This window comes from Rhinolophus hipposideros, assembly GCF_964194185.1.
Source record: "Rhinolophus hipposideros genome assembly, chromosome: 21".
Taxonomy (NCBI): Eukaryota; Metazoa; Chordata; class Mammalia; order Chiroptera; family Rhinolophidae; genus Rhinolophus; species Rhinolophus hipposideros.
The window spans coordinates 38,676,432-38,699,259 of NC_138067.1; the positions used below are offsets into that span (position 1 = coordinate 38,676,432).

At 45.3% G+C, this 22,828-nt stretch overlaps 3 protein-coding genes across 7 annotated transcripts in view; 2 read left to right on the forward strand and 1 right to left on the reverse strand.

The window, feature by feature from the left end:
• The first annotated feature begins 639 nt into the window (after positions 1 to 639).
• Positions 640 to 7,166, forward strand: PSMC4 (proteasome 26S subunit, ATPase 4). The gene is made up of 11 exons (XM_081032400.1): positions 640 to 977; positions 1,818 to 1,916; positions 2,039 to 2,225; positions 3,669 to 3,815; positions 3,898 to 4,007; positions 4,094 to 4,187; positions 5,889 to 6,056; positions 6,139 to 6,215; positions 6,351 to 6,519; positions 6,707 to 6,762; positions 6,935 to 7,166. Exons 1-11 carry the CDS (start codon positions 942 to 944, stop codon positions 7,046 to 7,048), a joined length of 1,257 nt encoding a protein of 418 aa, XP_080888526.1. The 5' UTR covers positions 640 to 941; the 3' UTR covers positions 7,049 to 7,166.
• Positions 7,167 to 11,033: 3,867 nt separating this feature from the next.
• LOC308490335 (uncharacterized protein) overlaps positions 11,034 to 22,828 on the forward strand; it is a 54,342-nt gene continuing 42,547 nt past the window's right edge. For 3 of the 5 annotated variants that reach the window (XR_013992190.1, XR_013992191.1, XM_081032402.1), the window contains exons 1-4: positions 11,034 to 11,569; positions 18,246 to 18,331; positions 20,666 to 20,792; positions 22,388 to 22,483. Coding sequence is in view for 3 of the 5 variants with exons in the window: in XM_081032402.1 (XP_080888528.1) it covers positions 18,323 to 18,331; positions 20,666 to 20,792; positions 22,388 to 22,483 (232 nt within the window). In the remaining 2 variants the exon portion in view is untranslated. Of the gene's footprint in view, positions 11,570 to 12,113; positions 12,342 to 18,245; positions 18,332 to 20,665; positions 20,793 to 22,387; positions 22,484 to 22,828 lie in introns of all 5 variants that reach the window. The other 2 variants (XM_081032403.1, XM_081032404.1) reach the window with 2 other exon arrangements.
• LOC308490336 (biogenesis of lysosome-related organelles complex 1 subunit 2-like) lies at positions 19,688 to 20,618 on the reverse strand. Its single transcript, XM_081032405.1, has one exon. It carries the CDS (start codon positions 20,332 to 20,334, stop codon positions 19,981 to 19,983), a length of 354 nt encoding a protein of 117 aa, XP_080888531.1. The 5' UTR covers positions 20,335 to 20,618; the 3' UTR covers positions 19,688 to 19,980.

Below are 22,828 nucleotides of genomic sequence, written 5' to 3' on the forward strand. Positions count from 1 at the left end.
GCAATTAGGTTAGTTATTAAGTTTGGGGTTGGTGACTGGTTTAGCAAAAGCGGCTCCGTTTCGGCCTGTTGTTTCTTTTTCTAAACCCCTGCGTGACCCAACTCCTGGCACCACTCCCTCATTTCCTTCAGCCCTGGGTCTACTTGATTTCCTGCTAACGCTAACCTGAGCTTAGGGCTCCTCACCGGGCACCGACCCCCACCCCCACCCCCCAGCCCCAAGCAGGGCCACTCTACGGGGAAGCCTGGACCTTCTCGTCCCTCCGGGGACAATCCTCCGGCACACTCCACGCGGAGCACCGCGCTCCCCCATCCGCCTTAAAGACCCTCCGGGGCGTCTCCAGCCCCGCCACTAAATGAGAAGAGCACTTGGCCACGGGACTCCCTGACAGATCGCTGACAAGTTCCTCAACTGAGAGTGATAGGGCCGGGCAGCCTACTGACGAGAAAACCCGGGACCCAGAACGCCGAGCGAGATGGCGTCACCGCGCGCTACTGCGCACGCGCACCATCTGGGCGCGCACGCGCACCATCTGGGCGCGCACGCGCACCATCTGGGCGCGCACGCGCACCATCTGGGCGCGCACGCGCACCATCTGGGCGCGCACGCGCACCATCTGGGCGCGCACGCGCACCATCTGGGCGCGCACGCGCACCATCTGGGCGCGCACGCGCACCATCTGGGCGCGCACGCGCACCATCTGGGCGCGCACGCGCACCATCCGCGCGCCCGCCAAGTCAGGACAGCGCTTGACCGTTTCTTGGAGGCGGGGCCCAAGGCGAGGCCTTCCCTTCCCTCCATCCTACCCCTGGCCATCCAAGCCATTCTCAGCGATGTCTTAAACTACGTTTCCCAGAATCCACCGAGGCCCTCGCTTTCCGGTGGCGTTAGCGGAAGCAGTGACTGGATCAGGCCGGGTCACACAGGCGGGCTTGGTCACTATGGAGGAGATAGGCATCCTGGTGGAGAAAGCTCAGGTCTGGTGGGGCCTGGCTCGCGGGGAGAGCGAGAGTAATCTGAGTGGAGTACTGAGTGACTGCAGGGATCCGGGCGCGAGGCTGGGTGATTTCGGAGGCCTCCGTGGAGAGCTTTGTGCCGTTCAGAGGCCTGAGCTGGGTGGCTGGATGATGTTAGGACGGCAGTAAGCCTCGGAACGCGGGGCTGGGGGGAGGAGGGACGGTAAAGGTTCTTCGGGACTGAATGATTTCCAGCTCTAGCTGGGAGTGCTTAGTGACATCGGTGGCCCGGCGGGTGGGGAGTGATGTGTGGGACGTGGCCGTGGGGCCGCATGATGTCGGAGGCTGTGCTGGGGAGCTGACTGATGTGCGGGGCTTGGCTGGTGTTGGAAGGCTAAGTAATACCTGGTGTGGCCGAGTGACGTTTGGGGCCCAGCTGGATGACATAAGGGCCTAATGCGAGTCCGGGTTCTGTGACATGAGCAGTCTTTTGGAGGGAACTGGGTAATGCCAGGGCTGTTTGAAGGCATGGTGACTTTAACAGTCTATAGGAGAGTCACGTGACGTTAGAAACATGTTGAGGGGGGCTGGGGGGCATTGGGGTCTGGTAAGGAGTTGATGAGACATTTAGGCCTTAGCTGGGACTTGGGTGTCATCGGGGACATGTTCCAAGTGGCATAATGATAGCAAAAGATCTATTTGGAAGGCTAGTTTGTGTATGAGAGGCTTGTTAGGGGCTGGGTGACATCAGGAGCCTGTTAGTAGGGGGCGAGTGACTTTATGGTGAGTGGGGGAGTGGACTCTAGATTCTTTCATGAGGGGACCCTCTTCTTCCAACCTGAGTTTCCCTCCTTGGTCTAGGATGAGATCCCAGCACTGTCAGTGTCACGGCCCCAGACTGGCCTGTCCTTCCTGGGGCCTGAGCCTGAGGACCTGGAGGACCTGTACAGCCGCTACAAGGTACTTTCAGCCCCGATCCGGACACTGCACAGGGCCTAGCAGCCCATACTCTCCCCACCTTCCACCACTCCCTGGCTCATCAAGGCCTGGCACCATCCCCCACCTCTCCACTCTGCTCACAGAAGCTGCAGCAAGAGCTGGAGTTCCTGGAGGTGCAGGAGGAGTACATCAAGGATGAGCAAAAGAACCTAAAGAAGGAATTCCTCCATGCCCAGGAGGAGGTGAAGCGAATCCAGAGCATCCCGCTGGTTATTGGGCAGTTTCTGGAGGCTGTGGATCAGAATACAGCCATAGTGGGCTCCACCACAGGTGCATGGGGGTTGGGGGTGGTGAGGGGGTACCTCATACACTCATATGTCCATTTAACAACTGTTAACTGTTTCCTGCCATGTGCCAGGAACTGTGCTAGGGTCTTACAACAGCAAACGAGGCAAGACAGTCTAATGGTGTTTTTAAGGGTATTTTGAGTCTGATGCAAAAGTGGAGGTAATAGTTTACATTCTCTCTTTCCCTCTGTATATGTGTGTGTATATGTAGTTTATATAGTAAAGGTTTGACCAGGTAATATTTAGTCTTACTAGGTGTGACATACTCTTAATTGCTTTTCCATTCTGTTCTAGTCTGTTTTGTTTTAAACTATGTTCTGGTCATGACTCTCTAAATCGATTTCATGACTACTTCTGAGTTGGGACGTGCACTTTGAAACCATGGGGTGAAGTGTTATGAGATTGGGTTCTGGTAAGGACTCAGTATATGGTAGTTGCTCTTATTAACATGGGTCCAGGCCCTGCCTTCATGATGGTCATTGTCTCTGTGTCTTATCTGTCTTTCCTGCTTCTGGGCTCTGCCCCTCTGGACCAAGCCATGTTCTTGTAAAGGTTGTGGGGAAAGGTGTGTGACTGGGCCTGAAACGGGACTGATGAGCTGGTAGTGAGTTAGTGAAGGGAGGGAAAGATCCAGAATGAGGCCTGTCCTTTGACCTGTAGGATTTAGGGGGACAGTGGGACTATGCCTGAAATGATGACACACGCAGAGGAATAGGTTGGGAGGAAGACTGAGGGCAGTCTAGAACGTCACAGGGAGGTGTCTGGGGGGCTGCTGGATAGCCTGAAGGTCAGGAGAGAGACTGAGACTGGAAAATGTGTGCATCACGACCATAAAGTGTAGAAAGTGGATTGGAGAGGTGAGACTGGAGGCTGAGCGAGCAGGAAATGGTACAGAGACCTCGATGGGAGAGGATAGGTCTGAATCAGGGCAGGGTCAAGGGGGAGGCGAGGAGAGATTGGTTGGAGAGACATTCAGGAGGCTGGGTGGAAGGTCATAGGGACTGATGGGCTGCAGACGGAGGGGGAGAAAGGTCCAGGGTGAGGCTTGGGGCTCTGGCTGGAGACTAGGGACTGTGGGCCTCCCTGAGAAAGATCCAGGTGGAACAGCATAATTTGGGGGAAGATACAGTGGGACACAGTGGGTGACATCTAAGGGAGGCATTCCAGGAGGCTGCTGGACACCTGGGGCTGGAGCTCAAGAGATAGTCAAGCCTCCAGATACACAAGGAAGTTGTTAGTGTGAATGTGGGGGACAGACTGGAGGAGGCGAGGATAGAGACCCGGGTTGGGACGTGGGGGGAGAGGCAGTCAGGGTCTAAGAGAGACACTAGTGGCCTGGAGGGTACAACTGACGTCGTGCAGAGGGGAGTTTCCAGGGTCTGGCACTTCTCACTTTCCCCTCTCCCTTTCTCTCCCCTTCCCAAAGGCTCCAACTACTACGTCCGCATCCTGAGCACCATTGATCGGGAGCTGCTCAAGCCCAATGCGTCGGTGGCCCTGCACAAGCACAGCAATGCCCTGGTGGATGTGCTGCCTCCCGAGGCCGACAGCAGTATCATGATGCTCACCTCAGGTGAGTGGGGAGCCCGGGGCCGGGAAGGCCTGAGGGGACCCTGTGGGCCAGGCTGGCAGCCCCAGCTCTGCTCTCTCACCAGACCAGAAGCCAGATGTGATGTATGCGGACATTGGGGGCATGGACATCCAGAAGCAGGAAGTGCGGGAGGCCGTGGAGCTTCCGCTTACACACTTTGAGCTCTACAAGCAGGTGAGGAGCCAGAGGTGACAGGGAAGGTGAGTCTCGTGTTGGTGACAGGACTGGTTCATCCTTCTTTCTCCACCTCTGCATTTCAGATCGGCATCGATCCTCCCCGAGGTGTCCTCATGTACGGCCCGCCTGGCTGTGGGAAGACCATGCTGGCAAAGGCCGTGGCTCACCACACCACAGGTGAGCCGCTTGGCCCTTCCCCCAGGCCCTGACCTGGGCTCTTCCAACCTTGCTCCCTGCTCTTTCATCCTCCTCAGGAAGTGGCACAGCACCGTGACTAAGACCACAGGCTCTGGGGTCAAATCCCCGTTGTGCCTCTTACTCATTGGCTGTGCAGTCCTGGACAGGTGACTTCACCTCCTTGTGCCTCCATTTCCTCATCTAATAGAAGCATGACTGTGAGAATTAACAAAACAGTTCAGTATTTTTCCTGTTCTGTTGTTACCTTTGATGAATCCCAATTCATGGGTTGTAACCAGCATTTTAAAAAATGCAACAGAAAATGTCAGAGTCCATCCCATACAGTGAGAGCTTGTACTGTTTTGTGAAACTTGTTTCACAAACACATATATTGTGATTGTGATAAATGTATTCTTGTAGTTTCCAGACAAGACGTCTAGAAGTCACTATTACTGTTTGTAAAGCCTAAGGACTGAGCTTGGCAGATAGAATCCTAATGTGAGCCAGGAAGCGGTAGAAGGCAGTGGTTAAGCAGCATATTTTCTGGAGCAGACTGCCGGGTTTGCAGTCAGGCTCCCCTACAACTATTTAAATTAGTACTACTTACGTAAGTTAGTTTATGTAACTACTCAGTAAGTTAGCCTCTCTGTCACTCTGTTTCCTATTTTTTCTGGATTAAATCAATATAAAGCTTCTAGAAGTATATCTGGCACATAGTAAGTAGACAATAAATGTTAGCCATTTTCATGATTATTGATTTGCTTAGCAGCTCGTTGAACTTCTGCTCTCCCAGGTCTAATGCTGGGATACAACAATGAATCGGACATGTCTCCTGCCCTGAAGGAGCTCCCAGTGTGGCTGGGGGGCAAAAAAGAAATAAACACTTAGAACTTAGTCATTCATTTAATATTTACTGAGCACCTAATATGTGCCAAGCTGCGTTCTAGGTATCTGAGACATGGCAGTGAACAGAACAGTCTCCATTCCTCAGAGTCATGGAGGTGATGTTTAGTTGGGGAAGCTCTTGAACAGATAAGTGAACAGATCATATGTCACATGGTACTAAATGTCTGACGAGAACAACGAAGCAAAATAAGGAGATAGAGAATAATAGGGGCTGCAACTTTATACATGAAATGTTAAACAAGTTAAAAAGGAGGGGCCCAGAACAAATCTGCTTTCAGCCCCACTGGCAGTCGTCAGTTATGTGAGAAGACGTGCCCGTGGTCCCTGACTCTTGCATGATATTCAAAAGGGGGTCCTTATAGCAAAGGGGAAGTTGGAGCTCATGGTGAGGCAAGATGATGCGTTCAGGTATGGCAACCTGTTTTCTTAGATTTTTCAAGCACTCTAGAAATCCAGTCTGGATTTTTTTCTGTATCTTGGATTCCAAGAATGTCTATAGCTCTTTTCTTACAGGCATGTGGAAGCATTTGTTGTTTGTTTCTTTAAATATTCTAATTGTTAAACATTGGGCCCAAAAAAAACAACATGTCCTAGGGCAGGGTTCATGATTTGTGCTACTGGGTTGCTGTGGGATGCAAGCAGATGGCTTGTCCTCGAGGTGTTAGAGAATGACCTGGCTACTTGGAGTGGGCTTTCAAAGGAAGGGATGTCCAGAAAATTCCCAGTATCAGTTAAAGCAGAATGGGACCTACAGGAGGCCCATCTCCGTCTAACCCTTTGTCATCCCGCCATCAGCTGCATTTATCCGGGTCGTGGGCTCCGAGTTTGTGCAGAAGTACCTGGGCGAGGGCCCCCGCATGGTCCGCGATGTGTTCCGCCTGGCCAAGGAGAACGCGCCTGCCATCATCTTCATAGATGAGATCGACGCCATCGCCACCAAGAGATTCGATGCCCAGACAGGGGGTGAGTGATGCCCAAACAGGGCCTGGGGTCTTGGGCAGGCTCGTCCTGCGGAATGCCCTGGACTGACTGTTGGCCACTCCAGCTGACAGGGAGGTTCAGAGGATCCTGCTGGAGCTGCTAAATCAAATGGATGGATTCGACCAGAACGTCAACGTCAAGGTTCGGGGTTCAGGATGGGCAAGGGGAGGTGTGTAGGAGTCACAAGGTGGGAGCTGGCATGAGGGGACAAATACCATGGTAGGAAGGAGGATATAATGGGGACAGAGGTCTGAGCACGCCTGTCCCCGATGCTAGGTGATCATGGCCACGAACAGAGCAGATACCCTGGATCCTGCCCTACTGCGGCCAGGACGCCTGGACCGTAAAATCGAATTTCCGCTCCCTGACCGCCGCCAGAAGAGGTTGATTTTCTCCACTATCACCAGCAAAATGAATCTCTCTGAGGAGGTTGACTTGGAAGATTGTATCCTGCTCTAGAAGTGAGGGGAGGGTCATCTCTATCTCTGCCTTCACCATGACCCAGACTGTGCAGGTGGGAGACCAAAGTCCAAGGGAGGGGGGTGGTGGCAACGACACCCCAAGGATGACTTCTGGCCGCAGGTGTTCACCCCGTTATGCCGGGAATGGTTTCCTTAACTCACCCGCTGCAGATGTGGCCAGGCCAGATAAGATTTCAGGAGCTGATATTAACTCCATCTGTCAGGAGGTGAGTGATGATTTCTCTCTGCATCCGATGGGGGTGGGTCCTCTTTGAGGCCACTCTGCTGCAGTTCTGTCCCTCAGTCTCCCTGGAGTCTTGGGCCCTGTCTGTCTCTTCCTCTACTATCACTAGGGATGGGAAGTACAGGGAGTCGATTTTAACTCTCATCCCTTAACAGAGTGGAATGTTGGCTGTCCGAGAGAACCGCTACATTGTTCTGGCCAAGGACTTCGAGAAAGCATACAAGACAGTCATCAAGAAGGATGAGCAGGAGCATGAGTTTTACAAGTGACCCCGCCCCCTACACAAGACCCAGAGACTTCCCTCACCTCCCCAACCTCTGTTCCCAAACCTAGTTCTCTTTTCTCTTTACCGAGGATTGACTTATTCAATAAATATATAAGATTGAATCCACCTAATTTCTTCTTACTGGGCCCTGAGTAGGATCCTCTGTGCCCTGCTGCTGTCCTGCCAGATGAGAGGGTGAGGTACATGGCCTGTGCTAGAGCTTGGGAGAGAAGCAAAGAATTCAAACCAAATCACTTCAGAAATTTGGGGAAAGGGATGGAAATGAACCTCAAACCGTAGCCCATGACCACAAAATAAAGCCCCTGTACATCTCCCCTGTACAAATTGAATGAAGACCACTTGAATCTGGTGATTTCTGCCCTCCTCACACTTGGAGTATCATTGACAGAGAGATGGCCCCGCAGAGTCCCCCAGAGCAGGAGTGAGGAAGTATGGAGAGAAGGCTGGATGCCCAGGTTCTGAGAATGTCTCTGGCTCTTCTCCATATGGTCTTGTTGGAGTAGATGGATTTGGTTGGACACTTCCCACTTTTGAGGTTTCCGTTTAGATAACTCTCCCTCGGGTCAGCCTTCCCTGATGCCCCAATTTGGAAGGGGACCCTTCCTCTGTACTCCCCTGGCACCATGCACGTGCTCTGATTGGCTAGATTTTCTCATGTGTTTGCCTGTCCCCTCAAGACGAACCTGTAGAATCATCAGGGATTACAGCTTGATCACATTTCAAGTGATAGACACTGTTAATGTTTCTTTAACAAATATGTAGATGTCACTGTATTTAGGAGTAAGAACGGAAGAAGTTATAAGGAAAAATATTTGGGGCATCACAGGTCCTTGAAAGGACAGAGGTGATTCTTACATTGATAGGCATGGCGAGTTGAGCAGAGAAGTCAACTTTTCCTCCCTCCTGGAACCTCACTAAAATGAGTCAGAAGATAAGAGAGTTAAGGTGTAAACTCACAAGGACACAGGAGGAGGGAGGAGATGGCAGCAACACAATTTTGGAAAGAGGCAGATACCTGCTCACTGATGGAGCAGACCTGAGGAAACAAACCTGAACCAAAGGGAAGCCCAGAAACAGATTCCTATTTCAGAAATCAGGTGCCAGGTTCTGAAGGTGAGGGCTGACATCAGGACTACCTGAAAGTTTATATAAGCATCAAAATTCATACATCCAGTGTGATTAGAACCTGGTGTGTGCAGTAGATAAATGAGCTATGTTATTCCAGGCCCATGACCCTTCTCCAGCCTGGCTGAAGACTGCAGGTTTATTCTGGAAAGGCTGGACCAGCAGTCTCTGGGCTGGTGGGCCTGGAGCATGGATGAGGGGGATGGGAGGGGGGGGTTGCTATGCTGAAGACGGGATTTAGTGAGAGCCCCGGGCAGGCAATTGGATTCCTTCAGAGAAAACAAGCAGCATGAGAGAAAAGACTACGTAGAGAAGAAAGGGTTGTTAAGACACTTAAAGTCCTCATCTTTCATAGTAGTTGCTAATACCTAAAATTGATGCATTTACAAAAGCATATAATTTAGAAATATGGAAGTAAATTTCAAAAGAAACATACAAGAGGATAAGAAGTAGTTGCCTCTTGGAAGCACAGGGAAACAAGGGGTGAAGGTGCCATGGGAATACTTTTTACACACTTTCTGTAATATTTGACCTTTTAAATTAGGTAATTAAACAACAATAACAAAACCACAGGAAAAAAAGATCTTACAAGCCAATAGATATTTGGAAGGGGGAGGATAAAGGAGGGAATTGATGAAGTGCCAAAACATCCTAAAGATCAGTGAAGGGCAAAGAGACTGGGAATACAGAACAAAGCCATGTGCCCCAGAAATTACAGCAAAGAAAATAACTCGGGAAGGATACGCCCCTGAAGCATCTGCCTTAAGCTCCATCACTCAGAGTCCCCTTCAGTTAAATGCACACAGTACCCAAGTCCCAGGGATAGTGAGAGGAGTACATGATATAATACACAACGTGAACAGCTTAAAGCACTAGAGAAGTGAGAGGGAAAACTCAAGTCCTTCCCAACAAATGTGAAGAACTCTCCTTTTGCAAGGTATTCTCTCCTTGAGTCCGTGTGACAAACTATTCCCACAGCAGGACTATAATCTGATGCTTTGGTTTATTTTGGCGCTGTTGAGAATTGTTTGCTCAACACCCCATTCCCTGGCATTCTGGATGGAATGACTGATGTTTCCGAGATAAATCAGACTCAGTCCATTGTCAGTGACGTCACAGTGCAGAGATTTGGGATTAAGTAAATCCCAAAGTTATATTTTCATAATGGCTTCTACTTCTTCTGCTTGAGAGTTGGCATTTAATTTGGGTTTCTGAAAAATAAGGAATCTGAGAGATGATTAGGATAGAATGTTCTCTAGTGTTCTGAAGTCATTTTTACTTTTGTCCTGACCACTCATCCAACTTAAAGCTCCTGGAGAATCTTTGAGAAGACGCAAAGATCCCATGCTTTTTCTTCATCCATCCACATGAAACTTTACAGCACCTTTCTCCACTTCATTTAGGTGAAAAGATACCAAGCTACCAGTCAAGAATGACCTCGGTTAACACAATTCATCTAGGGGGGTCCAAAGCCTCCTGAGCAGTGTTCTGCATTTCAAAATTACTGTCTTCATTTTTAAGGTGAGCATGGTCCAAGGCCAATGAGAGCAAAAGCTGCCACAATAATGTTACAATTAGCTGCACATGTATTATGTCCATCAACACCATCCAGGGAGAGACGACCTCCTCCCCAACCCCTCAGGAACACACCTAAAGCTGAGCAAGTTGGGTTTAGTACTCATTAAAATGAGGGAGAACGCACACAGCTCCCGGAGCTGTGTAGCGTCTGCGGAAGAGGAGGTTAGGAAAGACTTATTTAAGGATTTGGGCTTGTGTAAGGTGATTTTAGGGAGGGTTTCAGGAAGCAGGATTTGCTTTAGATGGCATGTTGTCAGGAAGAGGAATTTTATTATGACTGGACATTGTAATAAATCTTATCTATAATGAATGACTTGAGTGAGGCAAAAGCTATAAATGGTAAGAAGTGGCAGCCACTAATATTAGCTGGGAGAGTGGCTATTGGGTTCTGACAATCACCGCCTCCTATCTGACCCACGTGAATATCTCTGACACCCCTATTTGGGGTCCAAAACCCAATACTGGGCAGTACTCATACCCAGATGCCCTCTTCAGGCTGCTGCCTGGGCTCTAAAATCCTCATTACCCTTCTCAGGTTGACATCTCCATGCTGGTACATTCTACCACTAGGAATGCCCCCTAGTAGGCTGTCACCCTGCACCAAGCCACCCCCTGCATGCACACCTCCTTCCTGCTCAGGCTCTGAGCCCATCTTATGGCTTTTGGACTGGGTTGTTCAGAAAGGGAAGGAAAGAGGAAGAGCAAAATGTGTTATAATTTGAAATAAAGCAAGCCATTCTCTCACGGACTGTGCGTGGTCTTAAACATGTTCCCTGCCTTTATGAGCCAAGGTTTTCTCTTCAGAACGTAGGACTAACAAAGGCTGACCTCGAATCCAGGACATCTGACTCTAAGAGTGGGCTCACTATTGTTTGGCACACTGCCTTTCCAAGCATAACAGCACCGAAGAGTGGGAAGATTTCTTTCTTATATTAAAAAAGTTATTATGATTTGCATTGTTCTTTATGAAAAAAAAATTCATTCGACCATATAAAAAGACAAAATTATTTGCCGGATAAATTGAAAATATTTGGTCCAAATCTTTAAATAAAGCTGAAGCTGCAAGAAGCTGCAACATCTCTTTATTCCACAGAACAGGCCTGTGGTTGCACATGTTCATACAAAGTCCCGATTCCATGGCACCCACGAGGTGCCACATCTCCAATACTCCTCTTCATCTTAGAGCCTGGCTGGCACCCAGCCACTCAACAATCGCAGTCACACAGCGACCCCCACCCACCCACCCCGTCCATAATCTCCTACAAAGCCTGTCACCTCACACTTTACAGTCACAAATCACACTTCCAAGCGACTTTCTGTGAACTCGCTACATCAGACGCCGCTTCAGTCACACACCGGAAAATACACCTATAAAGTTCACGCTGTGTATCAGCGCCCGAACTACCTCAGAGGAAAAAACTGACAAAATCCGCCTCCAGGAGCTCCCGCCAGGTCCCGCACGCGCTCGGCCTCAGGGGAGCAACCACGGATGCATTCGGTGGTCCAGCACTGGGGCGGTCCTGTGAGGTCTGCACAGCTCGGAAAGCCCCCGAGTGTGAGGTCCCCTCCACTTACCCCGTGAGTCACTGGCACACCAGCTGGAGCCGCGGGTTTCGCGCGCGCCCGCGCCTGCGCCTGCGCATTTAGCGTCCAAGCCCACCGGCTTCCAGCTGGGAACTACATTTCCCAGAACCGCCAGCGGCGGGGTTAGCTACGACCCTGAGGGCCCTCTACGGTGCGTTCTAAGAGGTTCAGCCACCGTGGATGAATTAATTGCAGCCGGGGAAGAAGTCGGTGCTAGGTGAGACGGGGCGGGACTCATGGGAGTAGGAGTGCGGATGGGGCTGCTGCCCAAAGTGAGGAAACCTGGGGCGTGGACCCGGCGCTTCATGCCGGGATGTTCAGGCCTGTGCTTGCTTGAGGAGCAGAGGAGAGGGGATTGTGTGATTGAGTGTATGAGTGTGTGTGTGTGTGTGTGTGTGTGTGTACGCCTACGCTCGCGCCCACCTGTCTGTCAAGTCCAGGTTGGGCCTTGGTGAGGGTGGGTGCGGTTGTGAGGCTCACCCTGGTGCTTCCCCCGCCCTCCCCTCACAATCCCGAGTGTTCGCACAGAGCAGTGTCCCCAAGAAAATGTCCCCAAGACATTTCAAATATTGTATTGAGCCATAAAATGAAGGTTCCCAACAAGAAGGCACAGTCCTGGGCTTGGGATGGGACTTTTAGATGTAGAAGTGTTTCCTGAAGCAGACTTCTGGGACGAAATGATGGGAGTGTCCCTGCGTGGAGGCGCTGTGGGTGCTGCTACATTTTTCAGAACCATAGCACTCCCATACCTCTGATCCTAGGAATCTGCTGTGAATTCAAAGACAGAGTCCAGCCTCCCTGTCCCATCTGGTTATGTGTGTGAGAGCAGAGCAAATGTGGCCCTGGAGGGGATTTTCTCGTCTGCCTGTACTCTAAGAAAGGCCTCGTGTTTCCCGAGTTCCTTCTTACCCAGTCCTACCATTCTCCAATACAAGGCTCCTGAGGAGGAGGGAAGAATTGTTGTTGCAACATCTAAAAGTCCAGATCAGGTGAATTTGTATTTCCTCTTTGTTCATACCTCACATTTTTGTTTTTAGAAATTGGAAACATTTGCTTTTATTTTCCTGAAATGTTCAGTTGCCTATCTTAGGCCTTTCTTTCCAGTGAATGATGGGCCATGTAAATGGATCTCTCTCCTCACTTGGCCCTCAAATGCTCCCTCCTCATTTTTCAAATCATTCATCTGACTCACTTTTTATAATAGTAAGAAACGCATATCCTGGAGTCTCAAGTTAAGCTTTGTTTTATTGAGATTAGTGTTTAGGTGAAATCACATCATTGATCTCCAAAACCTCAGCTGAAAAGTAAGGCAAGATCAGAGATGGTTTGACTGGTGTCAGTAGGTAAGAAACATGGTCATCTGCCTTTTAAGGCTTTTGGAAACAGGAATGTGGTTGGAAGTCTGTGTCATCATGGGCAGGGATTTTCCCAAGAAATCAGGGGGTTAAGATTTATGTTAATAAAGTTTGTCATAAGAAGAAAAAGTACACATGAGTAAAGTAATATTCATAGGGATGAATAATAATACTCAAATTTTAAATGTTATATGAATCTCATTTACAAATATTGGGATTCAAACACATTTTATGAGGGTTATATACCCAAAGTGATGTTTCAATTGATTATTCAGTGGAAAAGTAGAGAACCAAACACTCTTCTGTCTGTCTTGCCCAAATTTTATTATTTAGTCTGCAGATGGCCCTCATCTGACTTACGCTGGTTCATTCAGAGAAGAATCTTGTCAGAAAAAGGTCTCTTGGTATTGGAGAACAACATCCAAGAATTTGTAGGCTTTGTTTATAATAGTCATACTGATTTCCTTACTGTTCCCATGGACATGTCGAACCACTTTGCTTTCAAGCTTTTATAATATTTTAAAATCTGATATAGATTTATTGTACACTTAAGATTATGGAATTAATGCTTTTTTTTGCAAAACAAAATCAGTTATTCAGTTATATTACATGAAGGGCTTATAAAGAAGAAAGTTAAATTAGCCCTAGCATCAGTATTAATATTTGGGGGCAGTATGTTTTAGCAAAATTTTGTCTGTACACGTGTGTGTGTGTTTCTGCAGAATATAAATTGTACTAATTAAACATTTGAGGACAAAGAGACTGTCCAACTCCTATTTAGAAAAAGTAATTCTACCTAACCATAGGTTTCTTATACCTCCGTGAATATAGGAAGAGTAGGAAAGTGCCAATGAACCCTCTAGTTTGATAAACCTTCCAGGTATTTACACCTTTAAGGGTTTTATAAGTCAATTAAGAGTAATTGTTATGGCACAAATTTATCAAATAAGATAGCCCTTCAAGATTGCATATTTATTTAGATTTTTAAGGTTGCTTTCACAGGGCACAGTAATATCCTCCCCTGTCCAAGTACCTTTTAAAGCTCCATTATGCAAGTAATATTTTGCAGACTTATAAAAGTAGAAGGCAGGATAAGATGGTAATAACTATAAATATTCATGTAAATCTTTCCATAGGACAGGAGAATAAGATTGAACCTCTTATTAAAGTTCTCCATTTAATGCCTTATTAGGTTCTTTTTATTAGTTTTATGTTGAAGAATGGTAGCTGCAGGAACAAGAGGAGATTTATTGGTTAGCTTTCTGAGAATGTTTTGCTAATGTTAGTTAAAAATAATTTTATTTCCAAGACTTGGCTCTAATTTTAAAATGTCATTATAAAAAAAAGATGTGGGATGGCCGGTTAGCTCAATTGGTTAGAGCGTGGTGCTGTTAACAACAAGGTTGCCGATTCAATCCCCACATGGGCCACTGTGAGCTGCGCCCTCCACAACTAGATTGAAACAACTACTTGACTTGGAGCTGATGGGTCCTGGAAAAACCCACTTAAAGAAATAAAAGTTTTAAAAAAATAAAAAAGAAAAAGAATGGACGTGAGACTCCATTTTCACTCTAAAAAATAGCAGAAATAATTTTATTTAATAACAATAGAATAAAGGACATATAATATCCTTTGTTTTAATAATACTATCTTTTATTAAGTAATTATCTCAACCTTCATGACAACTGTATGAGATAGGTGCTATTCTTATCCCTAGTTTATGAATAAACTAAATGAAAAGTTAGTAGGTGTCAGACTAAGATTCACATTCTGATAGTCTGACAAGTCTGTGTTATTAATGATATTATAATCCCTCCCATAGTTTTACATCTTTAATTTGCCTATATCAATCAGTAATTCATCATGAATGTCTTTCTTCTACAACAAATATGGACCAATATAATCAGTATGAATAAACCATTGGTGTGCCAGTATCACCAACCATCTTTATTTAACCTGTTGCCTTCTGTAGCTATTTATAACACTTGGTTATTCTAAGTTGTTATATGATAAACATCGTATGCATATATCTGAATGTGCTTTTATAGCCATCTCCTAAGAAAAACTGCCTAAAAATGGAATTTTAATCAAATATCAGATATAAGGGCTCATAGTATGCTGGATCTTATGATAGTAATTACAAGAATACAAGCACTGAAAACATAGTTGCTACTCGTAAAGTTCCTGTAAGATACAGCAAATAATATAAAATCAGAATAGACTGAGTAAGTGTGAGATAGAAGGTAATAGAAGCCACTAGAGAAATTCACATGCCTTAGGAGTTCATAGGAAGGAGATATTATTTCTCTAGCTACTTCTGTCAAGTTTTGACCAAATTATTCTGAACTCGGGAACTCTGTGGCAATAAGTGGATTTTATGCTGTATGCTTCCTACCAGCGCTGTCCAGTAGAACTTTCTGTGCTGATGGATATGTTCTATATCTACATTCTCCCATATGGCAGCTACTAGCCACGTGAGGCTACTTAGCACCTGAAATGTGGCTACTGCAACTGAGGGACTGACTTTTTAATGTTATTTGATTTTACTTAATTTAAATTTTTTTTTTAATAAGATGCTTTTTTTTGTTTTTTGTGTTTTTTTTTTGTTTTTGTTTTTTGTTGAGAGCCCACTGGCCCATGTGGGAATCGAACCCAGCCTTCGGAGTTAGGAGCATGGAGCTCTAACCGCCTGCGCCACCGGGCTGGCCCCACTTAATTTAAAATTTGATTTAAATAGCCATATATGGCTGTTGGCTATCATACTGGATAGCACAACTTCATATCTTATAGTTTTTATTCTAATAATGTTAGCTTTAAAGTGAGACTAATCGGAGAAGATATTTTTAGTGGGAGTTTGGAGGATACTGTGGCTGAAAGGATAGTTTCAGAGCAAAATAAACTCAGGAATACATTTGTCAGGAGTACATGAAAGGAAGCCTCATTGAGACCACCCTCTTATACATACAAGACATTGCAGTACCTTCATATACATGGACATATATAAAAAATCAGAGCGTTGGTTCAGGTGTGAGCCGCTAAAAGAAAAAAAAGATATTCAATAAAAATATAACAGGTAATATTTCAGATTATCTTGAACTTTTTCTCCAAATTCAAGGGAATTGTTTAAAAAAGGAAGAGCTTTCTCTTATCAAAATGAAAGAAATATATATGTCAATACGTATATTTTAAATTGTGCTTAAAAGTTATGGATTATACTTTTTAAATTTTTAAAAAATTTTTCAGTTATGGTTGACACTAAATCTTATGAGTTCCAGATGTACAGCACAGTGGTTAGACACTTATATAACTTAAGAAATGAACCGCCTGATAAGTTTCGTACCCACAAGTTATGGATTATACTTAAGCAAAAAGAATATCAAAATATGTCATGTAGATCAGCAGTTTTGACATGGATATATAACTTTCTGGACTTTTTTCTCTTTTTTTTTAACTTTTTTTTTTTTTCACTTTTTTCTCTCTTGATTTTTGCCTGTCTTTAATTCTTTCTTTCTTTGTACGTATGTGTGTGTGTGTATTTTTCACAAATGTAATCACATTGTGTATTCTGGTTTTTAACCCGATTTTTCTATTTGTAGTGTATCCTGAATATTTTCCATGTCCTTTAAATATTTTCTCCAATTTAGTACAGTACTTAGTATCCACTTAATTCCATCTCATAGATGATCTATAGTTTACTTAACAGTCACCTATTGCTGGACTCAGAATGCTGACCACTACCATCCTTGCATACATCTTAAAGCGCATGTACAATCATTTCCTTTGGACACAATCCTAGAAGTAGATTTGTGTGGTTAAATTCTTTCGCATACTTCTATATGTCCTATTTAAAGATTGCCCAAATCGACAGCATCTACTAAATAGCCATTTCCCCATGCCCTGGCTCATATGGCATAGCATCAGTCTTTTACATCTGCCAGTCTGATAACTGTAAACTGTACTTCCTTATTTCTTTAACAAGTCTCTCCTTAATTGTATTGAAATTTGATAACTTTGGTGAATGATATGAGGTCAGACAATTAAGTTCACGAACTTGTTGCAACGATGTTGCTAACCTGCTTTGATAGCAGAGGGATTATTCATTATGAATTTGTACCAACTGGACAAACAGTTCACCAAGTTTACTATTTGGAAGTGCTGAAAAGGCTGCGTGAAAAAGTGAGACGACCTGAACTTTTGGCCAACAATTCGTGGCTCTTGCATCACGACAATGCACCAGCTCACACGGTACTGTCTGTGAGGGAGTTTTTAGCCAGTAAACAAATAACTGTGTCGGAACACCCTCTCTACTCACCTGATCTGGCCCCCAGTGACTTCTTTCTTTACCCAAAGATAAAGAAAATATTGAAAGAAAGACATTTTGATGACATTAAGGACATCAAGGGTAATATGATGACAGCTCTGATGGCCATTCCAGAAAAAGAGTTCCAAAATTGCTTTGAAGGGTGGACTAGGTGCTGGCATGAGTGCATAGCTTCCCAAGGGGAATATTTCAAAGGTGACCTTAGTGATGTTCAGCAATGAGTTATGTAGCACTTTTTCTAGGATGAATTCGCGAACTTAATTGTCTGACCTCATAGGTTATTTTTTTAGTGAATTACCTGTGCTTAGGTTTCACTCAAAGAAAGAATTCCTGGGTTACAGAGGAAAAAGCCGGAGTAGAAAGAGAATTGGCTTTATATTTAGAGAAACATGGATTCTAAACCCAGTTCTGCCTCTTACTAACTGAATTTGAGCAATGAACTTTACTTTGAACCTCTGTTAACCTCATCTGTTGAATGGGGATAACTACATTGCATTATTACATGTTAGTATGACAAAGGACCCATCACAGAGAAGATACTAAAAAAGTATTGATTCCTGTTGTCACCTCGAGACCGCCGGTATGATTTCACACCTCGGCAGCCTTGATATTGAGATATTAGTGTAGTCAGTAACTTCCTACAGGAAACCAGTATAGATGATCCTGATTAGGAAGTAGAGGTTGGTTGGAAACAGAGCCCAGAGGTTTCTGGGGGCGGTAGTTTTGGCTGGAGAAGGACTCCGTGTGGGAAGTGCATTTTGCAGTGGGAAAAACGGCCTGTTTTCTGCCTAAGTGTCTGCAGAGTCCAGCTACGTACCTAAACCATGATAGGTATTCAGGTTTGGATGGGGCAGCCCCTTCTCAGCTCTAGAAGGTAGCCATGGACAGAAGCGGACCTGCTCAGGGCAGGACTTGGTCTGGTCTCAGCTACAGGTCAACATCATCAGAAGCTGGGGTGGGCCAGACACCCTTCTGCTGGAGTGTGTGGTCTGGCTTCATGCAGGAGGGCTCTGTTCTGTATCTACACTTGCGCAGGTGCTTCCCCATGGTATAGAGAGGGTTTGGCTTTATCCAAATTCCCTCTTGTGTCTCCTGACTTGTATGTGGGGCATTGGAAATGGGATCAGAAAGAAGGCAAAACTAGGATCATTTTCGCTTAAGTCATTTTGGGATTTCTGAGGCATGCCTGGTCTCAGAGCCTCTTGTTCCTTCCCCAGCCCTGGCTTCTTTGGACTCTGCCTCTCCAGTGGAGGAAGCCCCAAGAGGACTGACAAGTTCTTGCAGTTCTAAAACCATGGCCCATGTAAGTTCACGTTTCTCCTCCTTGATGTATTGTGGTTTTGAATTCATGAGATCATTTTTATTATCCTGAGACTTCCTTCTTAAGATAATCCGATTGCGGAACCTGCTCCCGTTAGTCCGATCCCAGTGAAGTGTGTGCCACACAGCCTCGTGTCCTCCTCATTTGCCTCTCGTCTGTCTTGCCGACGTTCACCTTTTCATCACCTCTCTATGTGCGCAGGCTCTCTCAGGTGCACTGATGGAACATGAAAGATGAAGTCACTTGAGGGAACTATTTAACTTCCTTGGTTAAGAGTCATGATTCCATGACACAGAGTTGATAGTCCCATTAGACTCCACAGACCTGAGTTTTGCAGGTTGATAAGATGGAATTTAGTGCGGAGTGTTCTACATGTGGTGAGATCTTCGCTTATAGGACTGGCCTGGAGTGTGGTTGAGGCCTGCATGTGGGGATCTCAGGGATCTAGCCAGGGGGTCCCCGGAGGGAAGAACAACAGGACAAAGGTCAATTTTGTGGTAGAGGAAGTGGTGCTGGTCTCCAGTGGCATCTGTGTCACTGGGTCATCCTGCATCTTCATCCTCGAGCTCAGGTTCAAGGCTGGTGCTCCTGAGGGATGGTGGTCGTAGCCAGTCCGAAGACCACCCACATCCCTAATGGGGCATGAAAGTAGCCTCTCGGGATTGGGGCAGACCTTAGATATTTCGTCCAACCTAAATGCCTAAATATGAAAGAAGGATTAGTCTGATGTATCCACGAGATCAGTGATTAGCCAGCCAATAAAGTATTTAACTGAAGACTTGGTCATTTGTTACAAGGAAAAATGCTTGTGACGTTATCTGACATCATGATGAGCCAGAGTTTCAACAAAATCAAATGTCAATCAAGTCTTGTTTCCTAAGACAGAGATTTTAGAGTACTTTTTGGGAAAAACACTACTTTTTTTTTCTTTTTTTTTTTTTTTCATTCTTTTAAGGGAAAAGAGAATGGGACTCCTTTATTCAGAACTTACATACAGGCACATGATATGCGTGTGCTTATGTATATGATTTCATTTCATTGGGAAACTTTATTTTATTCATTCCTAGACCCTAGGATAATTATGTTATCCCACTATATACAGGACATTTTCTTTGTACCAAGAGTGTTGCTTTTTTAAAAATATGATTCATTTATAACAATAATTACCAAGTTTGTTCTACATATAGTCTTTTTCTTTTCAATTATAGTTGTCATTCAACTAACAGTATTCTTTTTTTTTTTTAAAGAACAGGTTTGTTGTATTTTCTTTTTTAAATCTTGTTAGCAGTACAGTAGCATCGTTAAGAGAAAAAACAACCATTTACCCAGTAACTCAAAATCCAGCCACTTAAGAAAATACCGTAGAGAAAACAGGGCTTCTCATTTGATTCGACTGGCAAGCCCAGGTTTATCCTGAACTTTGAGAGACTCTTTGTCCTGAACGGATAGGAAAGCATTCAAGTAAAAGGTAAGGGGTTATAAGTGTGAGTTTCTGAGGGATTCTGCCCCAAGAGAAGCGCAGGAGTAGCCACAGTCCTCTAGTTTACTCCAACGGTGGGATGTTTCTGGGATGGCCAGCACGGCTTCCTTTTGAGGAGTTTTGACAATTCTTCAACCTCAGGATTCAGGTCTTATAAAATATTCTTCCACGTTAAAAAAGACATTGTTCCACAGGAATAAGTTTTTCCTCGCTTCTCCAGCTTCTTGTACTTGGCTTCCAGTTTTTTTGAATATGCATCCAACTTGTAGGCTGCCTGCTCAAAAGCTGCTACCTGCTCCTCAATTACACTGATCTGATCCAGATAAGGCTGCAGTTCAGCATACTTCTGGTTTAAGTCCTTTAAGTGTCTACTAATGTTTATAGCAATATCTTTCATTTCAAGATGTTTCAGGCTGGTTAGTTTATTCATATTTTCCAGTAGCTTATAGTCTTCGCTGGTGGCCGTCAGTTCCCCGGTCGGGTAAGTTGCCATTTTGGAGAACATGTCCCGGCAGAGCTCAGTGATGTCAGCCTCAGCAGGCTCCTTTGCTTCCTCAGCTGTTTCCACGGTGGCATTGTCTCAAACTGGCTCCTCTCGCTGGGTCGCGGGGACACTTTCGGTTGCCGCCGCTATGCTGGGCCCCCAACTACCAGTATTCTTTAAAAGCATATAGTTACTCTACTTAGGAAATACTAATTTCCTTGTTTTTCCCTACGTGCCATAGGCTTGAACACAGTTTACCCAATTGCTATATTACCTGTTTCCTGAAAAGCAGTTTTCCATCTTAAAAATACATTTAAAACAATGTTTATAATACATGGGTCTGTCATTTCAGATGTCCCTGACATTCAGGGACGTGGCCATACAACTCTCCCAGGACGAGTGGGAATGCCTGGACTCTGCTCAGAGGGCCTTGTACAGAGACGTGATGTTGGAGAACTACAGCAACTTGGTCTCACTGGGTGAGGGTAACTGCGCAAATAACGTATAGTCCATTTTCTAGAAAATCACTTTCCCCCATTGTTACATTTCAGCGCTGTTTTAAGAAAGCAGCTGACTCTCTGCCCCCTATTTCAAAAGAAATGGTTTGAGCATTACTGGGTTAGAAATGGGCACTTCCGTTAAGCGCCTTCATCTTCCCCATCCTTCAGTGACCTTCACACCTCCCTCTGGCCCTTCCTGCAATTGCCTGTTTTTCTAAATGATTTCCAGATTGGTTTCTACAACATTTTCAGGGAAGCCACGTTTCACGTAATGTGTATGATTAGAATTCCTATAGCGGCTGTGTGTTAATGTCTGTCCTACCTGCAAAGAGATCAGCCAGTCTCGGGGTTCTGGTTTTCTTTGATCATCAAAAAAGCCTCTGTGGTTCACATGGTGGATTAACCCAACTGGTGGATTGGGTTAACAATACCCATTTAAAATTCAAGCAAACACATCCCATCCTAGAAGAGACATAGTCTGTTTAACCTACCTTGTGGTTGAAAGTTATAGTTTGTGAACTTTGCATTTTCCATTGAAAGAATATCTGCGGAATAATCTGGAAGGGTTTTAGGAAACAATATTTTTCTTTTAATAAAATAACAACTAAAATACTATATACTAGGTATCCTTTTAAGCCTTTAAATATATTAATTCATTTAATTCTCAGAGCAGCCCTATGAAGTAGGTATATTAGCCCTATTTTTCGTGATAAAAGTGTAACACAGGGCCGGCCCGGTGGCCCAGGCGGTTAGAGCTCCATACTCCTAACTCCAAAGGCTGCCAGTTCGATTCTAACATGGGCCAGTGGGCTTTCAACCACAAGGTTGCCAGTTCAATTCCTCGAGTCCCGCAAGGGATGGTGGGCTCCGCCCCCTGCAACTAAGATTGAACACGGCACCTTGAGCTGAGCTGCCTCCCAGAGGGCTCAGTTGGTTGGAGCGCGTCCTTTCAACCACAAGGTTGCTGGTTCGACTCCCAGAAGGGATGGTGGGCTGCACCTCCTGCAACTAGCAACGTCAAGTGGACCTGGAGCTGAGCTGCGCCCTCCACGACTAAGACTGAAAGGACAACAACTTGAAGCTGAAGAGCACCCTCCACAACTAAGATTGAAAGGACAACAACTTGACTTGGAAAAAAAAAGAAAGTCCTGGAAGTGCACCCTGTTCCCCAATAAAGTCCTGTTCCCCTTCCCCAATAAAAAAAATGTTAAAAAAAAAAAGTGTAACACATTCAGAGTAAGTAACTTTTCAAGGTCACATAGCTGGCAGGTGGCAAAGGACTTGAATCCAGGCTGTAGGGCTCCAGAGTCTGTAGTCTTAACCCTTCTCTATACGCCTTTAAAAGCAGAGCAGACTTTTTCCCTCCCCATCTGGTCTTTTTAGTCCTATGATCATGGATCCATTTAAATGTCAATATTCTTCAGTGGCCTTTTTCATTTTATCAAGTACCATTTTGACCTAGTTTGATATAAAGATAGCCAAATCTGAATTAAATCATTTTGAGCTTACAGTTTTTTGTTTGTTTATTTGTTCTAAATCATGTTCTCCATCAAGCATTTCTTTCTCGTGAGCAGGATGTTCCATTCCTAAGCCAGATGTGATTACTTTATTGGAGCAAGAGAAAGAGCCCTGGATGGTAATGAAGGAAGGAACAAGAAGTTGGTACACAGGTGGGTGATGACAAATCAGGCAGGGAGATGCCATCCTAAGCACCCCAAATCAGGGAGAGGCGCACCCTTGAGAAGTTGGTTAGAAAGCTCCCTTCAAAGGCCCAAGGCCTGTGGAGAAAAGGCCTGAGACCTGGGAAAACATTAAAATCCTCACAACATGAGCTACCAAAGGAAATTTATCTTTACCCCCATTTGCCATGCTCTCTTCTCTTCTATTCCCTTCTCCCCCCATTTATTTCAAAGAGAGGACTGCTTTCTTCCCCCTTCACAACCATTTTACTTATGTCTCCACATCCTCTTTTATAGTTACACTTATACGCATTTCTCCATTGCCTAAAATTATTT

Excerpts from the sequence above, each read along its gene's own strand:
- PSMC4 (XM_081032400.1), top strand. The coding sequence starts at position 942 with ATGGAGGAGATAGGCATCCTGGTGGAGAAAGCTCAG. Across the intron at positions 978-1,817 it reads TCCTGGTGGAGAAAGCTCAG|GATGAGATCCCAGCACTGTC; the intron begins GTCTGGTGGGGC and ends TCCTTGGTCTAG. Across the intron at positions 4,188-5,888 it reads CGTGGCTCACCACACCACAG|CTGCATTTATCCGGGTCGTG; the intron begins GTGAGCCGCTTG and ends TCCCGCCATCAG.
- LOC308490336 (XM_081032405.1), bottom strand. The coding sequence starts at position 20,334 with ATGTTCTCCAAAATGGCAACTTACCCGACCGGGGAACTGACGGCCACC.